Source organism: Sarcophilus harrisii, chromosome 5 (assembly GCF_902635505.1).
Source record: "Sarcophilus harrisii chromosome 5, mSarHar1.11, whole genome shotgun sequence".
Lineage (NCBI taxonomy): Eukaryota > Metazoa > Chordata > Mammalia > Dasyuromorphia > Dasyuridae > Sarcophilus > Sarcophilus harrisii.
This window is the reverse complement of record NC_045430.1, coordinates 83,528,766-83,554,224: the sequence shown is the minus strand read 5'-3', so window position 1 is coordinate 83,554,224 and position 25,459 is coordinate 83,528,766. Positions and strand designations below refer to the sequence as shown.

The window sequence follows — 25,459 nt, the reverse complement described above, 5'->3', positions numbered from 1 at the left end:
ATAAGCAGCTGAGCTCAAAGCATTTCAGAATCTTTGCCAAAAAGACTGCTCTGTAAAGAGTCACTGCTGCTTTCATCAAATGATCTGTCTTTTCCATATTTACAATGGGATCAAACAGCATTAAACCTGACTTGATCATGTTCTTCTGATGGATTTCTATTCTCTGAACTGATTTACTTTTCTAAGAGGTCTAGAATTCATGGAGTTCTTGGTTAAAATCATGGAAAAATCAAACAAGAAAAAGGCACTTGGAAATGTGGCCACCCTTAAACAACCAACTCAGGATGGGATGTTTTTTTAGTAACTATTGTTGATTACAGGTCATCTCTCAATCCATCAGTCTTTCTTATAGTGTGAAAGTCTGAAATGAGGGGTTATTGTCCCTCTATCCCAGATGATAAAGTCACACACAACACCATGAACAAAGATCACTTCAATGCTTATCTATCCACAACTTCAAGGGCATTGAGAAGACATCCTGAGGTCTAATTAGCTTAAATGATAGCAGCTGAACAGCTTGGTTTTTTGGTTTTGTTTTTTTTAAATCATGAAACACTAGCAGCACTGTTACTTCCTCATCCCCATTCCAAAGGGACACGGCAGAAAAATTCTACTCTGAAAAGACCATAGCCTAAATAATGCTTTTCTCCCAATGGCATCCAGAGATTGCATGGAGTAAAGGAGAAGGGGAGATAAATTAAACAGAAAAGAAAGAGGAAGAGGAGATAAGCATACTGTACTGCCTAATTTCTCTGGTGACTCAACTCAAGGGCATTTGGACCTCGAGGGAAGGAATCGGGAACCTGTGGGAAAAAGTATCTTTAAGTTTTCAGAACAAAATTATATACTACCTATGCCACCCCAACTGGCCCAGACAAAGCTAAATGGCTTTTTGGGAGAAAAGACCAATAAAACTACTGACAAAAAAAATGAACTTAACTACTTCAAGGGTCAATCAGTAGACAACTACTGGAGGGAGGAACAAATGAAGGGAATGAAAACTAATAATATTAGATGGAATGTAAAGTCCCATAAGAACCCTTAAAAAGTCTCTTATAACCAGAGGGAATTAATTAAATTAAAAATTGAAGCATTATAATTTATGAGGCTTAAAATGGCTGACAAGTATGACAGTGTGATCCAATGATTCTTGCCACTCTAAAGCATAAACTTTTTTTTTTAATTTAAATGTGGTTCAGTCAAAATCCAAGAGAAAGAAATACACTTTCTTCTCAAAACAGCTATACAGAAAATCTTATCCTGAAACCACTTGCCCCAAAGCAGGGATAGAGGAAGTTCCCAAAAGACCTGTGGATTTCACAGCAGAAATTGAGAAATTTCCCCACCCTCTATCAAAATACATTTTTGTACTTCTAATGAATGGTAATCCTCAATGTCAACCACCCACACACCAGCAGTGCAATGGGTCAAACTGCAGAACCCTCCCCCATATAGAGAAGATACCAACCAGATGCCAAAGCATGGGCAAGACAGCCTGCAGTGGGAGGGAGGAGGGTAAGGGCACAACTCACTTGATGTAGAACCATATTCTTTGGTTAGTCGATTCAACCTCTAACTTCCCATAAGATTTTTCCACAGCCCACCAGCCAGGGTTCAGAAGGGATGCCCATCAAGCCTATAAATGGCATCTCATGCCAATTTCAGATGGCCAGGAAATTCTTGTGTATACACCACACACACACACACACACACACACACACACACACACAAAATTAAAAAAAAATAAAAACACACGCACACACACAGACTCTTAAAGCTCTGGCCACCTTGAAATTAATTCAGTCTATATATGAAAATACCAAGATGCCACCTAAGACATTAAATGGTTCTGTAGGACTGTGGGACACACAAATTCCTCCTCATCCTCATCCTCCAGTGACATATCCTCAAAGATTTCATCCTCTGCAAAATTGCTGCCTAGTCCATATTCTTGCTCATGAACAGAAACTTCACTCGGTGTGAGGTGAGAAGCTCCTTCCACAAAGTCAGCAAACCTGAAACACAAAGTCATCAGCCATTATGAAAGTGCCTTTTGTCTTCTCTGCTCACCTGGGAGCCTAAACACAAGGCAACATGATGCAAGGGGAGTTCATGAACCACAATGAATCTAGCCAGCATGCTCAATGGGCAGATAAGCACATCAAGGCATAGGGTAAAGGAAAACAGGGGGATGGGGGGGAGGGGTGTGGGAGGAGGGATACAATGCCCTGATTCCCCCAAGTCTCTCCCATGCTTAACAAGTAGTAAGTCTGCCCTCCTTTAGTCATGGCAGCTCTACATTTCCTTTAGTCATTCATAATCCCGATAAGAAGAGATTAAGGAATATTACACATTTACAGGTGTTTACCTTTTTATGGACCTATAAACTTTATGCTGGCAGGACAGTGAGTGTTTCAGCTTTACTTACTCATTGGTACATTTGCTCCTCAGTTGAAGGAAAAAACCAGCTTTGAGAGAGCCCAGCAAGAATACAAGATAGAAAAGTATTTAATTTAACAAGCCTCTCATCTCAATGTTACAAAAAGTTGGAATCTTGTACTCAGGTGCAAGGAAGCTGGCTCCTGCTAAGCTCACGAAGATTTGTCTAACTTTCCCTGGACCATGGGCTCACAATGGGTGAGAAGGCTAACGAGCCAAGCACATTATTATTTAGATAAGAAAGACCCAGTATTAGAAGCCCCTCCAACAACAGCTGTTATTTGTACCTCTTGGGAGACTGAATCCGCGATATGGTCTTCCAAACAGAACACTCTGGGCTGCTGCAGTAGCCTCGGAGGTCCTCCAGGGCCTTTCGAGTCTCCACTTCCCCTTGTATACGGTATTCTTCTTCTGTCAGGAGACGAGGGGGTATCGGCTTTTCTGCTGCCTTATACACCTTTCTGTGCTCACCAAAATAACACCATGAATGATTAACCACATTCATCTAGATCTCCATCCTTATTTTCTATCTCCCTTCATGGTGCCAATGGCAACTTGTGTCCTGAGGGTCGGTCCTATTTTATCCCCTTTCCAAAGTCTCCCTTGGTGATCCTTGGTCACAATGACCTCTTTCCACTTTAGAAGTCAGTGCTGCTCTCTGGCCACAATGGGGGAGAAGGGACAGCAAATGGAGAGACAAAAGGGAAATGATGACACAGATCAGTAGGATGATTAATCCAGTTTCTCAACCTGACAGGGCTTATCATGTCCATTTCTCATTTGTAAAGATAATCAATGCCAGAATGAAAGACTGCAGATAACATCGTGATATTTGAATGATTATGTGCAAGACAGTAATATACTATGGGTTACTTTCCATTTCATCTACATTTTGAGATAAGAATATTGCCCTGTCAGGCAACAGAAAGTAAATAGTTTGAAAACCAGGAATCCATGACATGGTGTAAAAGTTATGCATCTTGCACCACCTATTGGCTACAGGAACAAATGACACCATACAAGAAAATTTTTTATTTTATAAAAACAACTAGTGGGATTTCCAAATATCAGATATGTTAGACTCAGAAACAAAAGTAAAAAATGCTAGAGAAAAAGCATAACTACTGCCAATGTCTCTTGATAAGCCCACTGCAGTTGCCTTAGTTGACTGCTTATGTTGATGAATAAATAAGACACAGGTATTGCTTTCTAGTCACCTGTAGGTGGTGTAAATCCACTGAACGGGGTATTCCAGGTTTTTAGTACAGAATGCAACGATGATAAGGGCAAAGGCAATCTGCCGTATCTGCACACCAGAATACATGAGCAACAGGCCTGTCAACTGCAAGGTCCAGGTCAGCAGGTTGATGCTGCGTTCGTTCTCCAAGGGTCCATATTTATAACAAACGGCAAAACTCAAGATTCCAACTATGAAGATATAAGCTATAGGAATAGGAATTGGGGAACATGCTTGAATCATCTGTCCTATATATTGTAGAAAGAACAGTACAGGAAGTGGTGGTCGTGTTGGCAGTATTTTGTTGAGGAAGTAACAAAAAGCCAATAATAGATAATCAACCAACCACATCTCTCTTTCCCAAGTTAAGATATACCTCCTTTAATACCACTCCATTCTTTATCCTCCCCCATAGTTGCTGGTGTATTAAGAGTTAACATGAATCACCTGCTTTAAGAAAACTCAATTTATGAAAACCATATATGGAAACCCAAACCATTTCCCAAATATTATGGTATAGGATGATTATCTGCCCAACCAAAGGATTTTATTAAAAAATTAATTAATCACAGGGTTCTTCAGACACTTTGCTCCCCCAGTATTACATTTATAAAAATTCAACTTATAACTCTAAAATCTTGTCTATTATGTAAAGAAAACAAATTCATACTCTATCCCTAGAAACATTTTAATTTAAGCATAGAAGATAATTGTAGAGAGAGCATTAATACATGAGGACCAACCAGGTAAGACATGAATAAAAATGTCACAGGACATTAATTTCTCTGACAATACATCTGTAGAACAAAGTAAACCTTAAGTATCTTAGGTATGCACAAGATAGAACAGCAAGACTAAACACTTACTTAAAAGATACTGCCAATAAAACCTGCAGATGTCTTGTAAGTTTTTAAAAACCAGCTGTATTAGGTACAGAGAAAAGGACCAGCCTCCAACTAGGATGATGTAGACAGGACTTTTCTAGGAAGGGAGGGTAGGTATAAAAGCAAAAAGTTATTACAAAAGACTCTATACATGTAAAAGAAGCAAACTGGAACTGTGATTTTTAAAAAATGACATGATTAAATTCCAGCCCACCAAAAAGATTCACAAAATGTTACTCCTAAAAGAACAGCATTTGAAAGGAGTTAAGATTAAATACTAAATACTTTATGAGTATGGTTACATAATTAACAGATAGGGAAACTTCCACTACCTAAAAGCTCAAGATTAAATAAGGAAAAACAAATTTGATAGCCAGTTTCTCCAATCACATATATAAAAAATACCTTTTGGGATAAGGCTATGTTACTATCCAAGAATTGCTCAGCCTTCAATTCCCATTTTCTAAGATAATCTTTGAAATAAACATTAACATAAGAGCCATTAAGCTAGATGCATACTGCATGCCCTGCTTATCTCCAATAAATGCACATGGAAACAGCTCTACCTACCTTGGGCATGAACTTGGACATCAAGAAAATTAAAATTAACAGAGAGGCCAAAATCCCCAGACTCATCCCAGTAGAGTAGTAGAAAATCTGACTTCTGCAATGAGAAAATTATTTCAACACACAACTCAAGTTTGATGCATAAAGGATCATGTTCCCTAGATCAATTAGTCTCTGCAAATAATAAGCATTGTTACTGGTATACAATCAATCCCTAGAGAAAATGAAAATATTTATGAGAAAATGTCCTTTTCTTTATTATTAGTCCTATTCTTTATTATTATTTATTATTATAAATATTATATTTATTATTATTTCTTTATTATTATTAGAAAATGTCATCAGTTAGTCAAATATTAAGTGCACTTGCTCTCTTAAAATTACTTTGTATCTTGCATTAACTCATCTATGTACAAATTATCTATGTACAGTAGAATGTAAGCTTCTCAAGAGCAGACCCGATCTCATTTTTGTCTTTGAATCCACGATTTAGCACAGTGCCTAGTACATGATGAGTCCTAGGATCAATGTTTCTTTTTTTTTTTTTTTTTTTTTTTTTTTTTTTAGGATCAATGTTTCTTGAACTGAATTAGTGAGATAAAATTAATCAAAAAGTTAAACAAAACCAAGGAAGAACCAATGACTCCATGTCTAAAACTTGCCTTTTGAGACTGGTCCAAACCACTAGATCTAATCAGGGATTTTTAGCATTGGCAATGCAACACCCTTCAAAAAGATACTGCTTCTATGCTCCTGTCTTCACCTGGACTTAGCAAAAATCTTACTTATAAGGAATGGACATGTAAACTATTCACTTTAAGGGGAGCAAGAGGATTAGACAACAAAGAATGGCCTTGCCCAAGAATAGAGCCAGGACTGTGAACTAACACAGGTCTCCCCAATGTTGCTTCCGGGACTTTCTGCTTAGCAGTCTCCCCCTGAGTTCTCAGTCACTACAAGACTAGCAGCAATATTCTAGAAGGGATTCCATCACAGAGAGGGAACTCTCATAAAAACCATCTATTAAGAAATGAAGGGGTTGTAATATGAATTGTTGAAAGAAACATTTATGAAAACATAGATTCCTAAAGTACAAATTATTAATATTTACTTATACCTTTGTTCGATATGTAGTATTTAATCATCTGTACATTTTTTATGTTTATACACACAGCATATAGGTACACAGTACTTTTATAGTTCCTAGGAGTCTACCCAACAGCCTGCTTCAGAACATGATCATATACAAAAGATTTGCTTATTTTACAAAAGATTATTTTTGAGGGCTATCTTGTCTTAAAACTTAATACAATCTTCCTAGCTGTAGATGAAAACCGTAACAGTCAAATCTATCAAGAAGTTACCATGCTGTCAATCTCAATGAACACAAGACAAATAAAAACATCATACACTAGAAAATGGATGACTTTTCCATACCAGGCAGAAGCTAGCCAAATAAATTCTAGGATTAGGAATGAAAATGTTTATGGTTTACATGGAAACAGCAAAACAAATTAACTCTGAACCCAGAAAAGCTACATACCCTGAAGGGCAACCTACCTGCTTAATAAGTCTCCACAAAAGAAAAGCAAAAGTCCAAGGAGGAAAACTAGGAAGAGTTTGGGGTCAAATCCTGGGGGGGAAAAATTAAACATATACTTAAAAAAAGGACTGAATATCTAAGGGAATACACAATACAGAGTAATTTTTAGAGATATTAGACCATAAAGAAAACAAAGAAAACAATCCATCTAAATAGTAGTATGAACACCAGCAGAAGGGGGAAGGACATTTATTTCACTTAATCCTCACAACAACCCTTCTAGGTAGGTGCTATTATTATCCCCATGTCAGAAGTTATGTGACTTGCCCAATAAGTGTCTAAGAACACTCAAACTCAGGTCTTCTTTACTCCATACCCCCCAGACAGCACGGCCACTACCTGCTGCATCTCCTTCATAGAAGTGAGCCATGTCTCCAGAGGAAGAGAATAATGAAATCTCTGCCTAACTAGCCTAGATCTTTTTTTTTTTCCCCTTAATCTTACTCCTTATCTAAAAAAATGAGAGTCCTATTCGGTGAAGTTGGTAAAATGCCCTCAGCCTTTTTCTTGGCTGGCCACAACGGGGTCTCATGGTGCCTCAGGGTCCACTTTCAGGAGCTCCCACTGGTCCCAGTCTTGGCACTTTCCCTACCCAGCAATACTTCTCAGTAACAGGAAAGCTGCACTGGAGAAGGTCCTGCGGTTCCCACCCCACGGTCACTGAATTTGGGTAGAATGCTCAGTGTCACGCACACTGGACACTTCCACAGCTCCAACCCCAAGCCTCCTAAACCAGGCCAGACCAAGCAACAAAAGAGCCTAAGCCAGGGGCAGGACCCATTGCCAGTGCTGGAGATGACAACCCATCCCAAGGGTCCTCTGAAGTACCCAGACTCCAGAAGCCAAGGATCACCAGAGGACATTCTTCTTCTAAGAGAACATGGCCCTTTGCCAAGTTGCTGCTGACTAACACCACTACACTGAAGAATGAATGTATGCTCTTTTCTTAGGTACAGTGTTAATATTGAATCTCATCTTTGTTTTGGTTTAAATAGCTTTTTTCCTCTAAATGCTTAAACATTTCAATGTAAATACTTCAGAGAGGATAGGAATCATGCCATCTTTCAGATGTGTTCTGAATAGCACATGAGTAATTATACATTAGTATCACAAATGGGCACTAATAATCAATCTTCACAGACTTGGCTAGAGAGGAAATCTGGATAATTCTAAGAATGCTCTTTGATATGACAAAGTACTTCCTGCCCTCTCTTCCAACTCCTCTGTAGAAGTGGGGAGGGGAGAGAGAAGGGGAGGGTGAGGTGGGGGGTGCCACCAGTTAGCAGGAATAAAACAGTACATATGATGTTAGGCTTTTTGATATGTAATTACTTTGCCTAACTGACTTTTTTTTTTACTTTTTTATTTGTTCCTATAAAGGATTACTACTCTTTAAGAGGAGGAGGAGGAGGATCACAATAGGAAATACAGATGATGTAAAAACAAAAGATTTTAATAAAAAGTGACTTTGAATTTTTTAAAGAGTACTCTCTAATCTAATAAAATGATCTAACAGATAGTGAGTGGCCAACTCACCATGGGATTTTCACTGTCTTCAGTGAAAAAACTTAACTATCAAGTTAAATAACTATCAAAGCAGCATTAAAGCCTAGGCGGTAGAGTGCTAATGGGAATGGAATCTTTTGGCAAATAAGTCAGAATCTCTGAAGCTCAGAATTCCTGACAGCCCAGTGATACCCTTTCTTCCTTGCTATTCTAATTATTATGATTTGACCTTTGATCTCTAGGTCATATATCCATCTGGCTCTTATCTTAGTACATGGTTTGTGAGGTGTTGGTCTCAACCTAATTTCTGCCAGACTCCTGTCCAGTTTTCTCAACCGTGTTAGTCAAGTAGTAAATGCTTACTCCACTGGCTGAGGTCTTCCACTTAGGTTCTTTTGTTTCTCTTACTGAGGCTCCACAGTATATACATCTATTGGTTCCCCTGGCTCTCCATTTTTACCACACTATTTTGATGATTATACTTCCTGAGGTAGTGTGAGATCTTGTTTTCATGACCTTACTTGAGATACCTGACCTTGGAAGTTCCTTAAAGTGGGAAAGAAGCCACTATTGGAGATGCGCTTACTTCGGACCAGACTGATGTTGTACTTCGTATCCTTCTCAAGGACCTCAACTTTGAGGCAGACCTTGGTGCTGTAGAGATCCACATTGACATAGGTATCATTCAGCTTCTCCTTCAGGAAGGATGAGAACAAGTTCCAGAGACTAAACTGCTCCAGCTCTTTCAGCTTCTCCTCGTTTTCCACCTGTGTAACTCTCACCACTCTGGAGCTGTTCACCCGAATCTGTAAATCAGACAGGTTGAGAGGAGAAAGAGAAAGGAAGGAAAGAGAAATTTCAAATATCCACAAATGCATAGGCACAATGTTAAATTATCAACATTGCTAGGGCTCTTCCCACAAAATCAGAAGTGTTGAAAGTTATAGTAAAACAATAAAAAAGAAAAAAATTGGAATGTTTTCTATATGCAAGTTTTTTTTTTTTTTAATATGGAATGAGAGGCATGTATGAGACTAACTTGTTATTATAGAACTACTATTAATTATAGAGAAAAAACGTTTATCAGACAGAAGGGTCATCACTACAGCTACTTAAAAAAGATTTTTAAAAAACCTGGGACAATTGCATTAAGCAAATTGGCAGGTTATATAGCCAGATGCAGGAAGATTAGAAATGATTCCCATCATGGTGGTGAAAAGATTTTTCTCATTGCCTGCCACAAATCACTGGTTCTGGAGACATATTGGTTACATATGCTCTTCAAGGGTTATGATTTTTGCATCAAACAATAAAATAAAGAAAAATAGATTTTAAAACACCCAATCATCAAATCATCTTAATCATCCTAACATGACTAATGCTCTTATAAGCTGCTACACTTATCAACAGTAAGAGTGCCCCTGAGTGGAAGAATAGGCACCCATTTCCAAAAGGAGTCATTTTGTTCAATTACTATTATATCCAGACATACTGGGCTGCCAGCTGACTTGACAGTGTTATGGAATAAATGACCAAAATAATTCTTCTGAAGGGACATGCTGGACTCAGTGTGTTTATGAAAATTATACTCATATGAAATCAAAACAGAATTAGGAGAAGCAAGTCAAAGGTAGTTATATCAGCATGGACACAAAAGAGTTTACAGCTCAACAAAGGAAAAAAGGTCAGTGAAATTAAAGTGGGGAGTGAGGGGAGGGCCCTCCTTGAGATGGAGGAAATATGCTACTAGGACATATTAAGAAATACACTCAAGAGTGTGGACTAACTGTTTCAGTTTCTTTTAGATCCCCCACATAATAATTGTAATTGTAACAACTAACAGCATCCTGGGAGTGATGACCAAGGTGAAATAATCAATAAGTGCTAATTAATGGTGGGATCTGTTACGCCAAAGGCGTTATTAGAAATTAATTCCTTATTGTAGGAGCCTTAACAAATAAATCATCCTGACTATTTGTATTGCAATTCTGCCCTCCAATGATCTTTAGGTACCTTACCGTCACTCGGGTCCATAATTCATGCCACCTTGGGACAAGAGTATTCTTATAACAGAACTGCTGATTGTTAGTTCCAAAATAAAATCGGGATTCTTGTAGCATCACCACTTGTATATTAATTCCAGCTTTATGCAGAAAGGGAGGAAAAGAAAATGTTTTAGCTTAGCAAACAGAGAAGCATTCCATTAAAAAAAAGGCCATTCTGTATTTTAATTTTGAAGTTGGCATGGCAAACAGATTAAAGGACAGAAAGATTCAATGAGGTAAACCTGTATCAGGTTGCTTGCTGTCTTGGAGAGGAGAAGGGGGGAAAGAGGGGAAGAGAGGGGAAAAAATTTGGAACACAAGGTTTTGCAAAGATGAATGTTGAAAACTGTCTTTGCACATCTATGGAAAAATAAAATACTATTAAAATTTCTTAAAAATTAAAAAAGGAAATGATATATTGATACGTTTTTCTTCTTTTAAAATCTCTATCATTTGTTAAGAATATTTCTTGTTAACTCTGCCTATGGTTCTTAACATAGCTGATGGGGAGAACTCTGAAGCTGTCCTCTGACTTTGGGGGGAAATGACTAAGAAATTCTCCTTGAACTTGAGAAGCTCTCCTCTGCAAAAGACCCACCCCAGGGAATCAAGATAAGTAGTTTCATTCCGTTACATCCTCTATTGAGTTAAAGATTAGTCCAGGGTCACTCATTCAATTGGAAATCTTTTCAATTAGAAGATTTTGGTCTGATTTAAACTCAAAACTGCCCCCAGCCAAGATAAAATGGGTTTCTGCTCGCTCAATTCTTGGCAGAGGCCCAAAGCAGGAACATGCCAGGCCAAGGAACCTTTCCTTGGCATAGCTGCTTGCAAGGGCCCCTGCTCGATGAGAAGGCTCCCTTTTCTCAGTGTTAACCCCTCTTTATCTCTCTGCCAGGATTTCACTGTTAGACCTTTACTTCTCTATCAGGACCCTGCCATTGAAGAAATTAGCCTCCTAGCAAAGTCTGACTTCTCAGTGCCAATAAACTTCTTTTTGCCTAACTTTTCGGGTTCATGAATTCTTTTATGAAGGACCTCATCATTTGGTTCCCTGACCGGGAAAACCCCAAAAATCTGGACGAGATAAAAAACCTTTTTTATTATCTATTATACAGCCAGGACATTCAAACACTTGGGAAGGTTTGAGTTGTTGGAGTCCCAGGCTTGAGCAGAATTCTCTCAGGGACGCTTGAAATGGGAAGTCCTGCATTCTCTGACAATTGTCCCTACTCGGGGAGCATTTTATCATCTCTATCTCTAGAGACCGAAGAGGAGCTATAGAATCGGGGAAACTAAGGGTTTTTTTTTTTTTCCCCTGGCAAAAATGAGATAAAACACCTCTGCTTCTAAGAATACTTCCTTAAGCAGAGACAAATTCGGCTTGAAAAATCCCAATACTGGAAAGCTTAAGATACTGAAATTTGCTGTACATGAATCAAACTCCCTCCTTTCTAGGGAGCCTTCCTAGGGAGCCTATAAGAAGGCTCCTATATCCCTTTCAGAACAGGATTTTAACCTCTTTAACTCTCTCTCTCTCACCTGAACTAAATCCTGAGACTCCCAGCTTTTTTTCTTCTCGAGGCAACTTCTGCCTCCTGGGAAAAACCCTCAGTGCAGAGATGCCTCTTTCAATGCAAATCCCTCCCAGACTGAGGCCAGGAACCCCAGAGGTTCGTGCTCTAGGTGTTATGGAAACTATCCGAGGAGACTCCCCAGTCCTTGTCCTGAGGAGGAGCATTGGAGGGACTGCCTCCACCACGACAACCCAACATCTGGTGGCCGGTAAGATGGGAGGGGCTTCTCCTTCACTCACTGTCTGGCCCTCTGTACTTTCCTACCCCTCCTCCCATAGAATAGGGATAGCAGGGGGATTCAGGACCAGTCTTGAGATCTCTCCTCTGCCTTGCCAGCTTGGTGATTTAATGGTGAGATTGGAGATCCAACTCTCTCTTCTCAGATCTCCAGAGATATTTTTAAGTACGAACTTTTAGATAAACAGTTAAGAGATTTGGAGAAGCTTAACTGCACTCTTATCTTGATCAGCAGCCCAGACAGACGGAGCCACACCCATCCTCCAGACCCTGCCTCACAGGAGGGGCTGTGTGCTTCCCTAGGTTGGTCATTCTGCCTTAGAGAAGTGGCTGCCAAGGCCCTTTTAATTGAAGAGGCTCAAAACTAACCTTGGGATGACCATTAATCCCTGGGGTTCAGAGCACTTTAAAAACCACATTAGTGGCTTGGTGGGAGCCTAGTAGATATCAGAGTCTTCTACATGACCTGACTCTCTGGGTGCGTCACACCCTTAATCCCACCACCCTGCTCCCTGATTCTACCCAACTGGGTGAAATTAGCTTTCCTGAAAATGGGAAAGGCGGATTATTCTCAATGACACCCTAGACTCTAGGACACAACACTTTTACTAAGGATGAGAACTTTTTTGCTCCTAGAATTTTCTCTCTTTTCTTGATTGACATTCTATGCTCCTGCCAGCAATTAACTCCTTACCATAATTACCTACTTAACTACTTTCAGCTAGGGAGCTCTGTGGGCAGTGGGGGGCTCATTCAGCATTGACGGGTGAATTATCATCGTCCTTAAGGCAGTCCACAGACAGGACCTGATGCATTTTTTGCAAAAGGCCCCATTCCCCAAACGTTACCATCTCAACCCTGGATGACACCATCTTTTAATCTGCTCCGGAGATTTGTTTCCTCTAGGCCTCAAGTACTATTGGGACACATACAACACTCCTTAGATGCCCTGCTGCTGTTTTCAGATTTCATACCTCCACTCCTGGCATAAACCCCCAAGTGAATTTAGGGACATCTCTACGACCCTTGCCAGCTCAAAGCAATTACAGATGAGACCTTCACCCCTTTACTCCAAATGAATTTAGGGGTTACTGCTTGAGGGGGGAAATGATGGGGAGAACCCTGAAGCTGTCCTCTGACTTTGGGGGGAATGACTGAGAAATTCTCCTTGAACTCTTCAGAAGCTCTCCTCTGCAAAAGAACCACCCCAGGGAATCAATTCTGTTACATTCTCTATTGAGTTGAAAATTAGTCCAGGGACACTCATTCAATTGGAAATCTTTTCAATTAGAAGATTTCGGTCTGATTTAAACTCAAAACTGCCCCCAGCCAAGATAAAATGGGTTTCTGCTCGCTCAATTCTTGGCAGAGGCCCAAAGCAGGAACATGCCAGACCAAGGAACCTCTCCTTGGCATAGCTGCCTGCAAGGGCCCCTGCCCGATGAGAAGACACCCTCTTCTCAGTGTTAACCCCTCTTTATCTCTCTGCCAGGATTTCTCTGTTAGACCTTTACTTCTCTGTCAGAGCCTTGCCATTGAAGAAATTAGCCTCCTAGCAAAGGCTGACTTCTCAGTGCCAATAAACTTTTTTTTGCTTGTCTTAACTTTTCAGGTTCATAAATTCTTTTATGAAGGACTTGCACCAACCAGAAGGGATTCCCACAACTTCCTGTCCTTCACCAAACCTCATCATAGCTATTCTATATACTGCTCTATATAAGTTCTTTAAGTTTGGGGGTTTTCAAAAAATTTTTTTAATTAAGTATTCTAAGAATGCATTTAATTCATTATGGTTAGAGAAGAAAACAGCTTATTGAATTATTGTTTTATTTTCTACCACATTTCACTAATTAGATTATTTCTGCTATATTTTAACAGGGACTTAAAAAAACAAAAAACCAACATCTCCAAGGAAATTATGCAAATTTACTATTTAAAGTCATTTGATTTTGATAATATTTTATCATTCATTTGTTATTAGGAGTAATCCCTGGTACTGAGTAAAGATATTCAATGACATCAAAGACTTCAATTCTTTCATCTTCAGATTTAATACCCACTCAATTTAAATTTTTATCTTAAAAACTCTAGGTTTAGAGATTGTTTTTCATTAAAAAAAAAAAAAAAAAGATTGTTTTTCGTGTTGTTTATTTGTTATCATTCCTTTATACTGCTTGTTGTCAGACTTGTAAATGAGGGCCTCTATGAGACTTAGAGGGTTCTATTGGCAAAAAAGCAGTATGGAGTCCTGCCTATGACTAGCAATATCCTCAGTGTTTATTTATCTCTTTGGTTATTTCTTGCAAAATAAAAAAAAAAAAGTTAATTAAATAAAATCTATCACTACTTATCATTTCCTACCCCTCTGCTATAAAGTGAAAGTGCCGCCACAGTCCCCATACCAAAAAGTCTAGTCTGCCATAAGTTTCTTCTGTGCAATGGTAGTAACAAGAGACTCTACTTTCCAATGTTGTTGTGAAGATGAGATAATATTTATGAATACTTTGTAAACCTTAAAATGCCTTTATTATCATTATTCTATATTATCATTATAGGATCAGTAATTTGTTTAGCTACCAGTAGATCTAAGCAACAGCTTTGGGTGCTACTCTCATCTGATTGATATAAATAGTAAAGTAAATTTTGTTTTGTTTTGTTTTTTCTCTTTCCTAGTTTCTCCCTTTTGTTTTGACTTTTCTCTCCCAAAATAATTCATAAAGAAATGTGGTTTTAAAAGATTACATATATAACCATAAAAAAATTTTTTAAAGGAAAAAATAGTAAAGTAAAAAATATGAAACAGTAGAAAAGGAAAAGGAATAAGAATATAAAGCACTGTTAAGGGAAAGAATTGGACAGATTATGAAAATTAGTTGTATACTGCCAATAAGTGATCATTTTAGTTGTTGCCTATTCTTGATCTCAAAAATGGTAGACCACAGCTCACTGACTAAATCAGGTGACTTAAAAAAATAATGTAGGTGAACTCTGTAAAAAACTGTGTCCCCTTTTGAAAATTAACACTGAAATTGTGTCCCCTTTGATTCCAAAAAGTCTAAGAGAAAACATACTTTCCAGGCTGGGCCTTTTCTAAGGCAAACCACCCCCTCCCTACAATGATCTTTTGGGGATACTGAGCCTTTTCAGCAAATCCCAAATTCATTCAAGTCTTCAAAAGTGATTTTCTTTCAACTGGGCCTGATATCGATAAGTATTTAGGCCTGGGGGTATTGGCTTTCTTTTCAACTTGAAACGAGTCTCAGATTTCCTACCCAACCCAAAAGGGATTCCCACAACTCTCTGAACTGCCACTAGAACACCAACAATGGTAACTCATATTTCTATAGTACTTTTGTTTATAAAGTATTTATACTGCACACAACTTAATCCTTCCACTATTATTATTTCTCAATAGGCTGTGCTTAAGAGACTGGACTTCTAAGCCAAGTCACATACTTTCTATCCTATGTTTCAAGGAGAAATCATTAATATAAAAAGCAATCAGAGGTTCTTTATGTACTTATATATTTCCTTTCCCCTTCCTCCATTAGAATGTGAATTCCTTGAGCAGGCATTATTCTATTCATTGTATTTGTTTCTTCAGTGCCTAGAACACAGTAGGCACTTAATATGTGTTGATTAACTGGAAAAAAAAGCAGGACTCATCCTTGGTTTTCAGACATCATAATTGGCCATTATGATGATGTGTATGAATGGGATCCTTTCTGCTTGGAGATGCAGGTTCAGAAGTGAAAGAATTTGCTAACCCCAAAGTCTGTGGCAAAAAAGGAGACTTTATTTTTCACTAAGAGGCTTGGGCATATTTCTTAATGAAGAAATGTGCAAAGAATGAGCTGGCAAAAACCTATTTTATGAGCAAATCCTGGGGCAGTTTGAACTTATTATCAGACCAGGATCTCCCAATTCAATGAAAATCACTTTGAAGGCTTTTTCAGTCTGAATGGGGGATCAGGTTTTTCCAAAACATCAATGGGAGTGATTTGCTCTTGCATGATACTGCTTATCTCAATCTAGGAGGATGTGCCTTCTTTCTAGATTCTCTGGAGCCTGGGAGACCCCAGTCTCTCATTCTTTGCAGATCAAAAGGGACATAGTTTCAGTGATTATTTTACACAATTTTTACAGAGTCCCCCCAATCAATTATACTGATAACCTCTCAATTGTTTTCTTTTATATCACTCTGGGCATAGTTTAAAACTGTTTTTCGGGCTCTGCTCACTTTATTCTGGATCAATTTATACAGGTATCTCCAGGTTTCTTATGAATGCATTATAAGTCATTTCTTACTTTTTCTTACATTTCTAACAAAAATATTCCAGTACAGTCCTTTCTCATTTCCAAATGTTAAATATCCTTCTAATATTTCTTGGAGGCAGGAAATGGATGCTAAATTCAGGGAATAGCAAGGAACCCTCCTTGCTTGGTTAGAATCCAAAAAAAAAAAAAAAAAAGTCTGGTAAAATGGAGAGGATGAGGAAAGCTGTATAAAACAAGCCTCCTATTGATAGATGGTCTTAAAGCAGTTTTCAAATGAAGAAATCAAAACTATCTATAGTCATATGAAAAAATGCTCTAAACTGCTATTAATTAGAGAGATGCAAATCCAAACTCTGGTAAGATGTCACATCTTTCAGATTAACCAATATGACTGAAAAAGAAAATGATAAATATTGGAGAGGATGTGGAAAAATTGGGACACCAATGAACTGTTAGACAGAATTATGAACTGATTCAATCATTCTATAGAGCAATTTAGAATTATGCCCAAAGGACTATAAAATATAAAATTCTCTCATCCAGCAATACCAGCAGTTTTATATCCCAAATAGATTAAAAAGGAAAAGAAAAAAAGGACCCACGTACCAAAATACTTACAGCAACTCTTTTTGAAGTGGTAAAGAACTGGAAATTGATGGATGTTCATCAATTGGGAAATGAATGAACAAGATGGTATATGACTGTGATAGACTACCACTGCACTATAAGAAATAATGAGCAGGGGGGAAGCTAGGTGGCACAGTGGATAGAGCACCAGCCCTGAAGTCAGGAGGACCCGAGTTCAAATCTAGTGTCAGACATTTAACACTTCCTAGCTGTAAGACCCTGGGCAAATTACTTAACCCCAATTGCCTCAGTGGGAAAAAAAAAAATCTGGCACCAATCTAACACTGAATTCTTATGGCACACTACTCAAACTAATATAGTCCATGTTCTCATCAAATAAGACTATTCCACATTCCCTCCTCCATCCATGTTATTCCCTAAAGTTCAATCCTAATGCCCTTTGCTTTGCAAAGTCTTTCCTTTTAACCCCCCCCCAAAAAAAGCTAGCTTTTTTCCCTCCTTCACTTAATTTTCTTTGTATGCTCTTCTACATTTATATTCCAATTTGTATCATATATGTCTCAAACATAACATAAAGAGCTGTAAGAAGAAGTCACAAAAGTCTGCCTGGATCAACTACAAATTCATGCTATTTCATGTGAACTCTCCCCAGTGGATCCTTCCATAATCTCTAATTGACTTTTTCTATGCTCTCCATAATGGCTGTTTCAAATCTACTCTCTCAAGCTCTCCCAAGAGACCTAGGCTTCCACTTTACTAAGACTAAGGCCATCTCCTCCACCGGCCACAGTAAAAGTCTGATCCCATGGCTCTTGACCCTTATGTCACTGCTTCCAGTTATAGTCCTCTAACTCCTCTACATCTCTGGGAATGCTGAACTCCTTCAGTAACTAAACTCATTGTTCCCTTCCTCACCATCCAGTCATTCTTTAATTCAGACTTCCAATTCTACTGAAACTGCTCTCTAAATACCATTTAACAATGGTTTTACAACATGGCCACACTCTGCTTAACTTTCCATTATTAACTTTTTTTAAATAGTATTTTATTTTTCCAAATACTTGTGAAATAGTTTTCAACATTCATTTTTGTAAAACTTTGCGTTCCAAACTTTTCTTCCCCCTTTACTTACCTCCTCCCTCCCCAAAACAGCAAGCAATCTATATAGGTTAAATATAAACATAAAATATATTTTAATATACATTGCATATAAAACATGTAAATATTTTCATAAATGTATTATATTTATTATATATTATGTATGTGAGTTTTATATACATATAACATACATAATTTATAGTATTATATCAAGACATTATTTTGCACACAGCCAGTGTGTAAATTTGTTTTGCTTAACTGTTTATATCTGTTACAAGAGTATGGTTTTCTTTTTTCTTCCTATGGGGATACAAGTTGGATCAAGAGAAAATAAAAGCGTACTGAGAAAAAATGTTTTAAAAAATTATCTCTATGCATATGACTTCAGAGCTAAACAGTTCCCATTTTCCCAAAACTTTTATCTCCTATCAGCAAAGTGAATATTGAATATTTCAAACTAGATGTTCCTGAGGCATCTTAAACTCTGTATGTCCAAAAAAGAATTCTCTCTCTCCCTCCCCCTCAAAATTGTCATTTTCTTTAACTTCCCTATTTCCCTGATAAGAACCTTCATTATTCCAATCTTCCATGCTCATCATTTCAGTGAAATCCTCAACTTCTCATTTTCCCTTGTTGCATACATCCAATCTTGCCATTTTTGTGCCACACCTCTTTCATCCACCCCTTTTTCTCTATCTTTACACAAGGTCCTCATTAGCTCTCACCTACATCACTTACATCATTAACCTCCCAGATGATATCCCTATCTCAGGTTCAAATCCTCGTTCAAATCAATTCTCCAATCAACTCCAAAAATGATTTTCCTTAAACACAGATCTGACTATGTCACTCCTTCACTCCATAAACTCCAGTGGCTCCTTATTGTCCCAAGGATAAACTAAAAGCATCTCTTTTAAAATCTTTCACATCGTCTTTCCAACCTCACATTAACATATATCTATAATCTAGGCAAACTGGCATTCTTTGTTCCTTACCCATACTACTTCATATCCAGGGCCTTTGCAAGAGCCATCCACTTCTGTCTGGGATATACTCCCTGCTCATATGCGCTTCATGAATCCCTCTCTTCCTTCAAGAAAAAGCTCAACCACCATCTTCTACAGGAATACTTTGTGATGGCCCCAAATGCTGGCACAACCAACCAGCCCTCCCTCCCAAACTATTTTGACTTTCTTCTGTTTAATTGCATGTATGCTGTCTTCCCAGATAGAATGAAAATTCCCAGCAAGTAGGAATACTCTCCTCATCCTTTACATTTGAGTGCCCAATGGGTACTGGCACATACATTTAATTTAATTAAAATACATTTAATACACATTTAATCAAAACCTGGCAATTGACTAACAGACTCAATAACTCTCCTGTAAAGGTCCCTCACAACTCTACGTCTTCATTTCCATCTGCTAAAAATCTTTCTCATATTTCATGGCTCAGTTCTCATGTCATGTCTTCTATGACGTTATCCCTAATCCCTCAAGTTAAAAGTTTGCCATACCTTCAAGTGTAACTAACAAAGAGCACTTTGTACGCCTCTCTCCTTTGCTGCATCACATCTACCTTATGTTACACTTTTCAATGTGTCTTATGTCTCGCGCCTCCTACAGTTAGTAATTGTATCAAATTGTAAACTCTCCGAAGACAGGGATTTCATTATTATTATTTTATCCTCCGGTGCCACTTCCACCGCACTCTCCTGCACACAGTGATCCTGCAGCATCAGGTCTGTGCGCTGTGAGATGCCCAGGGGTGTGGATAAGGAAAGACGGCAGCCACTAAGGATGCCTGGAGGGAGATAACACAACTGCTTAATCACTCCCTTCTCCTCTTCTAATTCTGAGCCTCAAAACCCCCAGCTAGCCTCCTGAGGCACCACATTGATGCAAAGAGATGGTGCACGCGGTTTTCTTCGCCCAATTGTGCCTACTGTGCAAAGGGACGGGCTATCAGGGCCAGCCTAAAGCCTACCATGTAGGAAGCACGGCTTCAGGGGGAAGGAGGAGTTTCAGGTCAAGGCTTGGCGCCCTAGGCTCGAGCAGCTCGGAGGAACAAGAAGCAAGCACGTTTTCTCCTCCTCCTCCTCCGCACTCCCCCCTCCCCAGATGCAGCTCGGGCCCCTGCTCATGCTGGGTAACATCGATTCTGATCTGAGTCCGGCCTGCCTCCGTTTCCCAGGCCTCCACCTTGGAGGGAAGGGTTTGAGGCCAGAGCCCCGGGTTCGAATCGCGGCTCCGCTCCGTCCCAGCTGGGTTCTGGTCTTTTTTCCCTCTGGGCCTGAACGTGGGCCTGCCCCGCCGCCCTCCTCCCCCCGCACGCCGGTAGGCCGAGGGCCACGCGGGTAACGTAACGGCCACGCCCCGGAGTCGAGTCAATCCGTCCGGTCCCCATCCTTAAAATACCACCCACCACCCCTCCAAACCCACACCACGCCCGCCGCCGCCTCGGACGCGCCGGGCGGTACCTGCGCCGCAGACGAGACAGCCACCGAGAAGCAAGCGCAGCCAGGCCGCTCGGCCGCCCCAGGGCCCCCAGCTCGAGGGCCGGGAAGCTAGCGGCGGCGCCGGCACCATTTTCATTCCTCCCGCCATGGTCACCGCCGCACGCCGCCTCCTTCTCACGTGCCGACCCCGGTAACCGGCCCAGAACCAGCAGCCGTTTGAGCCTATCGGGGAGCAGGAGCCACGAACAAGACCCGCCCCTTACCAACCTAGCCTGCATGGGCGGGGCTCCAAATTTTGGCGTCTCCGTGACAGCGCCGGGAGTCTGCTCTCTTGGTAACTGACAAGAGAAGGAGGGCGGTGTTCGTTTCTGACCTATTAGAAAAAAGAACGGCTACAGGAAGATGCCGCCCCCTAGCATCATGCTTCCTGGCAATTTATTTAAACAACAATAAGGATGATTGATATAAAAACAACCAATAAGTGACTGGGATGGGCGGGCACTTTGGGATCATCCCTTGCTCCTAATTTTCTCCTTCCTCTCCCTCTTTAGCTTATTATTATTGGGCACACTGTACCCACACTTTTTAAAATACGTCATCGTCCTTTTCACATAACTTCCATCTTGCACTCAGGGAAATTTAGCTGCCCCCAGAAAAAATTGCATCATTAATCTCTTTGTCTCTCTCTTTCTCTCAGTCTCTGTCTCTCCCTCTCTGCCTCTTGTCTCTCTCTCTGCCTCTTGTCTGTGTGTGTGTGTGTGTGTGTGTGTGTGTGTGTGTGTCTCACTTCTCTTTTTCTCTGTCTCTGTTTGTCTCAATCTTTTTCTCTGTCTTTGTGTCTCTGTCTCTTTCTCTCAGTCTCTGTCTCCCTCTATCTCTGCCTCTTATCTGTGTCTCTGTATGTCTCTCACTTCTCTTTGTCTCTGTGTGTCTCTCACTCTTTTTCTGTCTTTGTCTCTCTGTCTCTGTCTGTCTCTCTGTCTCTTTCTCTCAGTCTCTGTCTCCCTCTATCTCTGCCTCTTATCTGTGTCTCTGTATGTCTCTCACTTCTCTTTTTCTCTGTCTCTGTGTGTCTCTCACTCTTTTTCTCTGTCTTTGTCTGTCTCTCTGTCTCTTTCTCTCAGTCTTTGTCTGTCTCTGTCTCTTTCTTTCAGTCTCTGTCTCCCTCTCTCTCTGCCTCTTATCTGTGTCTCTGTATGTCTCTCACTTCTCTTTTTCTCTGTCTCTGTTTCTCTGTGTGTGTCTCGCTCTTCTCCTTTTCTCTCTCTGTCTTTGTCTGTCTTTCTGTCTCTTTTTCTGACTGTCTCTCTGTCTTTCCACTTCTGCCCAACCTCACCCTCCCATACACACATACACATACTCAAGAATTCAGAAAGGGACACTTCTGACTCTTCACTTCTGCTTCCAAACACTACCTGTGTGCTGTGGTCAATTAGCAATCTGTCCTTTGATGGTCCTCTCATCCTCCCTATCACCCTAACCCATCAATCAGTCAATCAAGCATTTATTATGGGCAAGCATTGTGTTACTGAGGATACAAATAGAAAAGTGAAACAGTCTGCACTCAAAGAGCATACTATATAGACCTTTGTTGCAGTTATCTGCCATCCCCCTATTCTCCCTCATTTTTCAAAGAGCTCATTTGCTAACACAATCTTCCTCTCCCAGACATCCCTTGATGTGCAATGGATGAAGGGTAGACTTGGGAATCAGGAAAACCCAAGTTTAAATTTCAACCCATCACTTACCATTTCTTTGACCATTATTATATCACTTAACCTCCCTTGAGTCTCAGGTTCTCCATCTGTAAGATGGGATAAGGATCAGATTAGATGTCCTGTATAAAGTGATCTGAGCTAAAGTGATTGTTTATTGTTGTGTTGATTTTCAATCACCCTGGCTTCCCAATTCACCAATCTAATCAACTTCTATAACCTTATCTTCTACATATCTCAACTTCCCACAGAAATGGTTGTACCTTTGACCACACTGTGACCCATGATCATACTTTTTCACCTATAAAACTCACTCTGGAATCTATGTGGGAAATGAACGATCTGCCTCCTACTCAGCAACTATCTTGACCAAAAGTCCTTCCCATAGAAAAACGTATCTCAGAGATAAGATGACACAATAGCATGAAGCTGTAGAGTCTCTTCTCTTCCAAAACACCTACAAATAGGTCTACAAAATTCACCTGATGTAAAAATCCAAAAAAAAGTCACAGTGAGTAGTTTTTATCCCAAGAATAGGTAGACATTTAGATAGAAAAGTAGACATTGGGAATGGGGTCTAGCCAAGAGTGCACAGGAAACTTTCCAGTGAAGGAAGAACCTGTTCAATGGGGCAAAAAGAGACCCCAAACCTAGACAAGGCACACTTAGATCCACAGAAGGATACTTCAACAGGGTAAGGTGACAAATGGAAACTCTGCCAAACTACCACAATCTCTCTTCCCAATCCCATGTAAATTCTGGCTGTTTACAAAGTTCAGAAGCATGCAGAGGCAGTGTGGCTCAAATCCCAGAAACAAAGCAGGGTCTAAGTTCCTAGCTTCTAGCAGCCTAAGCCTTTTTTTAAAATTAAAACTTTTTAATTTTCAAAACATATGTATGCATGGATAATTTTTCAACATTAGCCCTTGCAAAACCTTATGTTCCAATCCCCTTCCCCACCTCCCACCTCCCCCAGACAGCAAGCAATACAATATATATGAAACATGGTAAAATATATGTCAAATGGAATATATGCATACATAATTATACAATTATTTTATCCAAGGAATAAGCAGAGCAGGGATCCCAAACTAAAGGAAAATCTGCAGTTCTTGCTCAGCTACAAGAGCTTTCCAGCAGGCTGATAGTGGTGTCTGAGTCTAGCAGCAATATACTGCTCCTGAGAACCATAAAAGAATAAACTGTTACATTCTAATATGGAAGATGTTATCTGTCCCCCCTGAACCCTCTCAGGGATCATAGAAGAATCTAATTAGGCAAGGCCTAGGAATCATTCTGCAATGTCTTGATCTTAGGAGAATAATGGAAAAAGAAAGGAAGAGAAAGACACTAAAAAGGAAGCAAAAAGAAAATTGGGGAAAATTATATTACATACTCAGGATTACCAAGTTGATATCTGTATGAGTAAGGAGAAGGGAATGGAGAAAGCAGTTGAAACTTGAATCTCACTCCTATCTGAATTGGTCAAAAGAAGAAGACTATATACACATAAACACAAATATATACGCACAACACACACAAACACAAGTTGTGGGTACAAACACCTCACTAAGGCGGCAGAGAATGAGAATGTAAGAAGGTGCCCATCAATTGGGGAATGGCTAAACAAGTTATAGTATATAAACATGATGAAACATATGTGCTATAAGAAAGAAGAAAGAAGTGATTTCTGAGAAATCTAAGAAAATTTACATGAACTGACACAGAGTAGAGAGTATAAAACCAGGAAAACTTTTTATACAGTGACAACAATGTAGTAAAAACATACAACTTAGAAAAAATTAGGAACTCAATCAGTATAATTACCAACATGATTTCCGAAAGCTAATGATGAGATATGCAGCCTGGTAGAAAAGTAAAGGGCAGAACACAAAATATGGAATAAGACATTTTTTGGACTTGGCATATGTTGAAATTTGTTTTGCTTGACCATATCTGTAAAAGGAGTTTTGTTTTTCCCTTGCTTTCAGTTGGGGAGAGAGGGAAGGGGACATGGGAAGAAGAGAAGGCAGATTTTTGCTGATTGAAATTATATATATAATATATACATATATACATGGATATATACATATATAAAACATAATTTAAAAAAATATCAAAGATGATTCACATATTAAAGATGATCACCTCGCTTATCTTCAGTCTGTCATTACCTATGTAATCTTTCTCTTCTTCCTGGAGTTAATATGACCACTCAGCCTCTTCACTCTAGAACATCCCTTTACTGTCTCACTGGCATTTTAGGAAATTTCTCCTGGGACCTGGATTTCAGGAGAGGGCACAGGTCAGCCAATCTTTATTCCTCATCCAGCTATGCTTCTGACTTTCCAGCTTTCAATAGCATCCTTAGCTTGAACAGTGGATAGCTTCCTCCATTTTCAGTTCTTTATATATTATCTTCCCCACTGAAAAAAGTAAGTCTTTGAAGGTAGAGACTGTCTTGTGTTTTGGTTGTCCTCCTCATTTAAGATAGTGCCTAGAACATAGGAAGAAGTAAACACATGAGGTTTATTGAACTGAAAAAAAAAAAAAGATGATTTGGTTTACTAGAACTCTTAGGAGGATAATCTTTTGGTAAAAGTAGCCATCACTGAATATCAGCCCCCAGTCTATTTTCTGCTTTTCTTCCCCTTCATCTTTTCTCTTGCGCCTTTTTACTCTTCCAATTGCAAATAGGTGGAGAGGGGATTTCTCCATCTACTTCCCTCACCTTCTAAGAAGTACCTGCCTTTCTAAAGAAGTAACATGGTAAACTACATGAGTTTGTTCAAGTGGCTTAAGGGAAGTTCTTGGATTTAAGATTTCTTGGTCCTTTCTACTGTTCTGTTTCTCTCTGTAAACATAGACCAGGATCTAAAAAAAGAGAACTTTCCCAGCCTGAGAGATCACAGCTGCATTTTGCACTCAGAGGAGCAACAGGTCCAGCAAAAGTATATAACAAAAATCAACATATGCTTGTCTGTGTTCCAAAGAATGGAGTTGATGGATAATATTCCTGGACCCCAATCACCTAGCTAGAAGAGTGAAATTTTCTAGGCAGCAAGCTTCCTTAACTTAGTATTCTAGAAGGAAAGAGATAATTTTTGGGCAAAGCCACACTTGGTGATTGCTTCTAGAATAACTCCAAGTTTGAAAGGTTAAACATCTGACCTTCTAGAGCAAAAAAAGGAGTTCCTGAGTCATTCTGAGTTCCTAACCAGGCCTTT

General features: G+C 39.5%; 1 protein-coding gene across 2 annotated transcripts; it reads right to left on the bottom strand.

Annotated features, from left to right (window-relative positions):
• Positions 1-307: 307 nt before the first annotated feature.
• Positions 308-20,767, bottom strand: NEMP1 (nuclear envelope integral membrane protein 1). Of its 2 annotated transcripts, none has more exons than XM_003772362.4 (9): positions 20,539-20,767; positions 10,255-10,379; positions 8,823-9,042; positions 6,688-6,760; positions 5,131-5,224; positions 4,543-4,657; positions 3,657-3,882; positions 2,727-2,900; positions 308-2,015 (listed from the first exon to the last, which is right to left on the bottom strand). In XM_003772362.4, the coding sequence occupies exons 1-9, from the start codon at positions 20,663-20,665 to the stop codon at positions 1,832-1,834; spliced, it is 1,338 nt and encodes a 445-aa protein (XP_003772410.2). In that variant the 5' UTR covers positions 20,666-20,767; the 3' UTR covers positions 308-1,831. The 2 variants fall into 2 exon arrangements, with proteins under 2 accessions (XP_003772410.2, XP_031796995.1); XM_031941135.1 differs by lacking the exon at positions 20,539-20,767 and adding an exon at positions 20,046-20,460.
• Between the last annotated feature and the right edge of the window lie 4,692 nt (positions 20,768-25,459).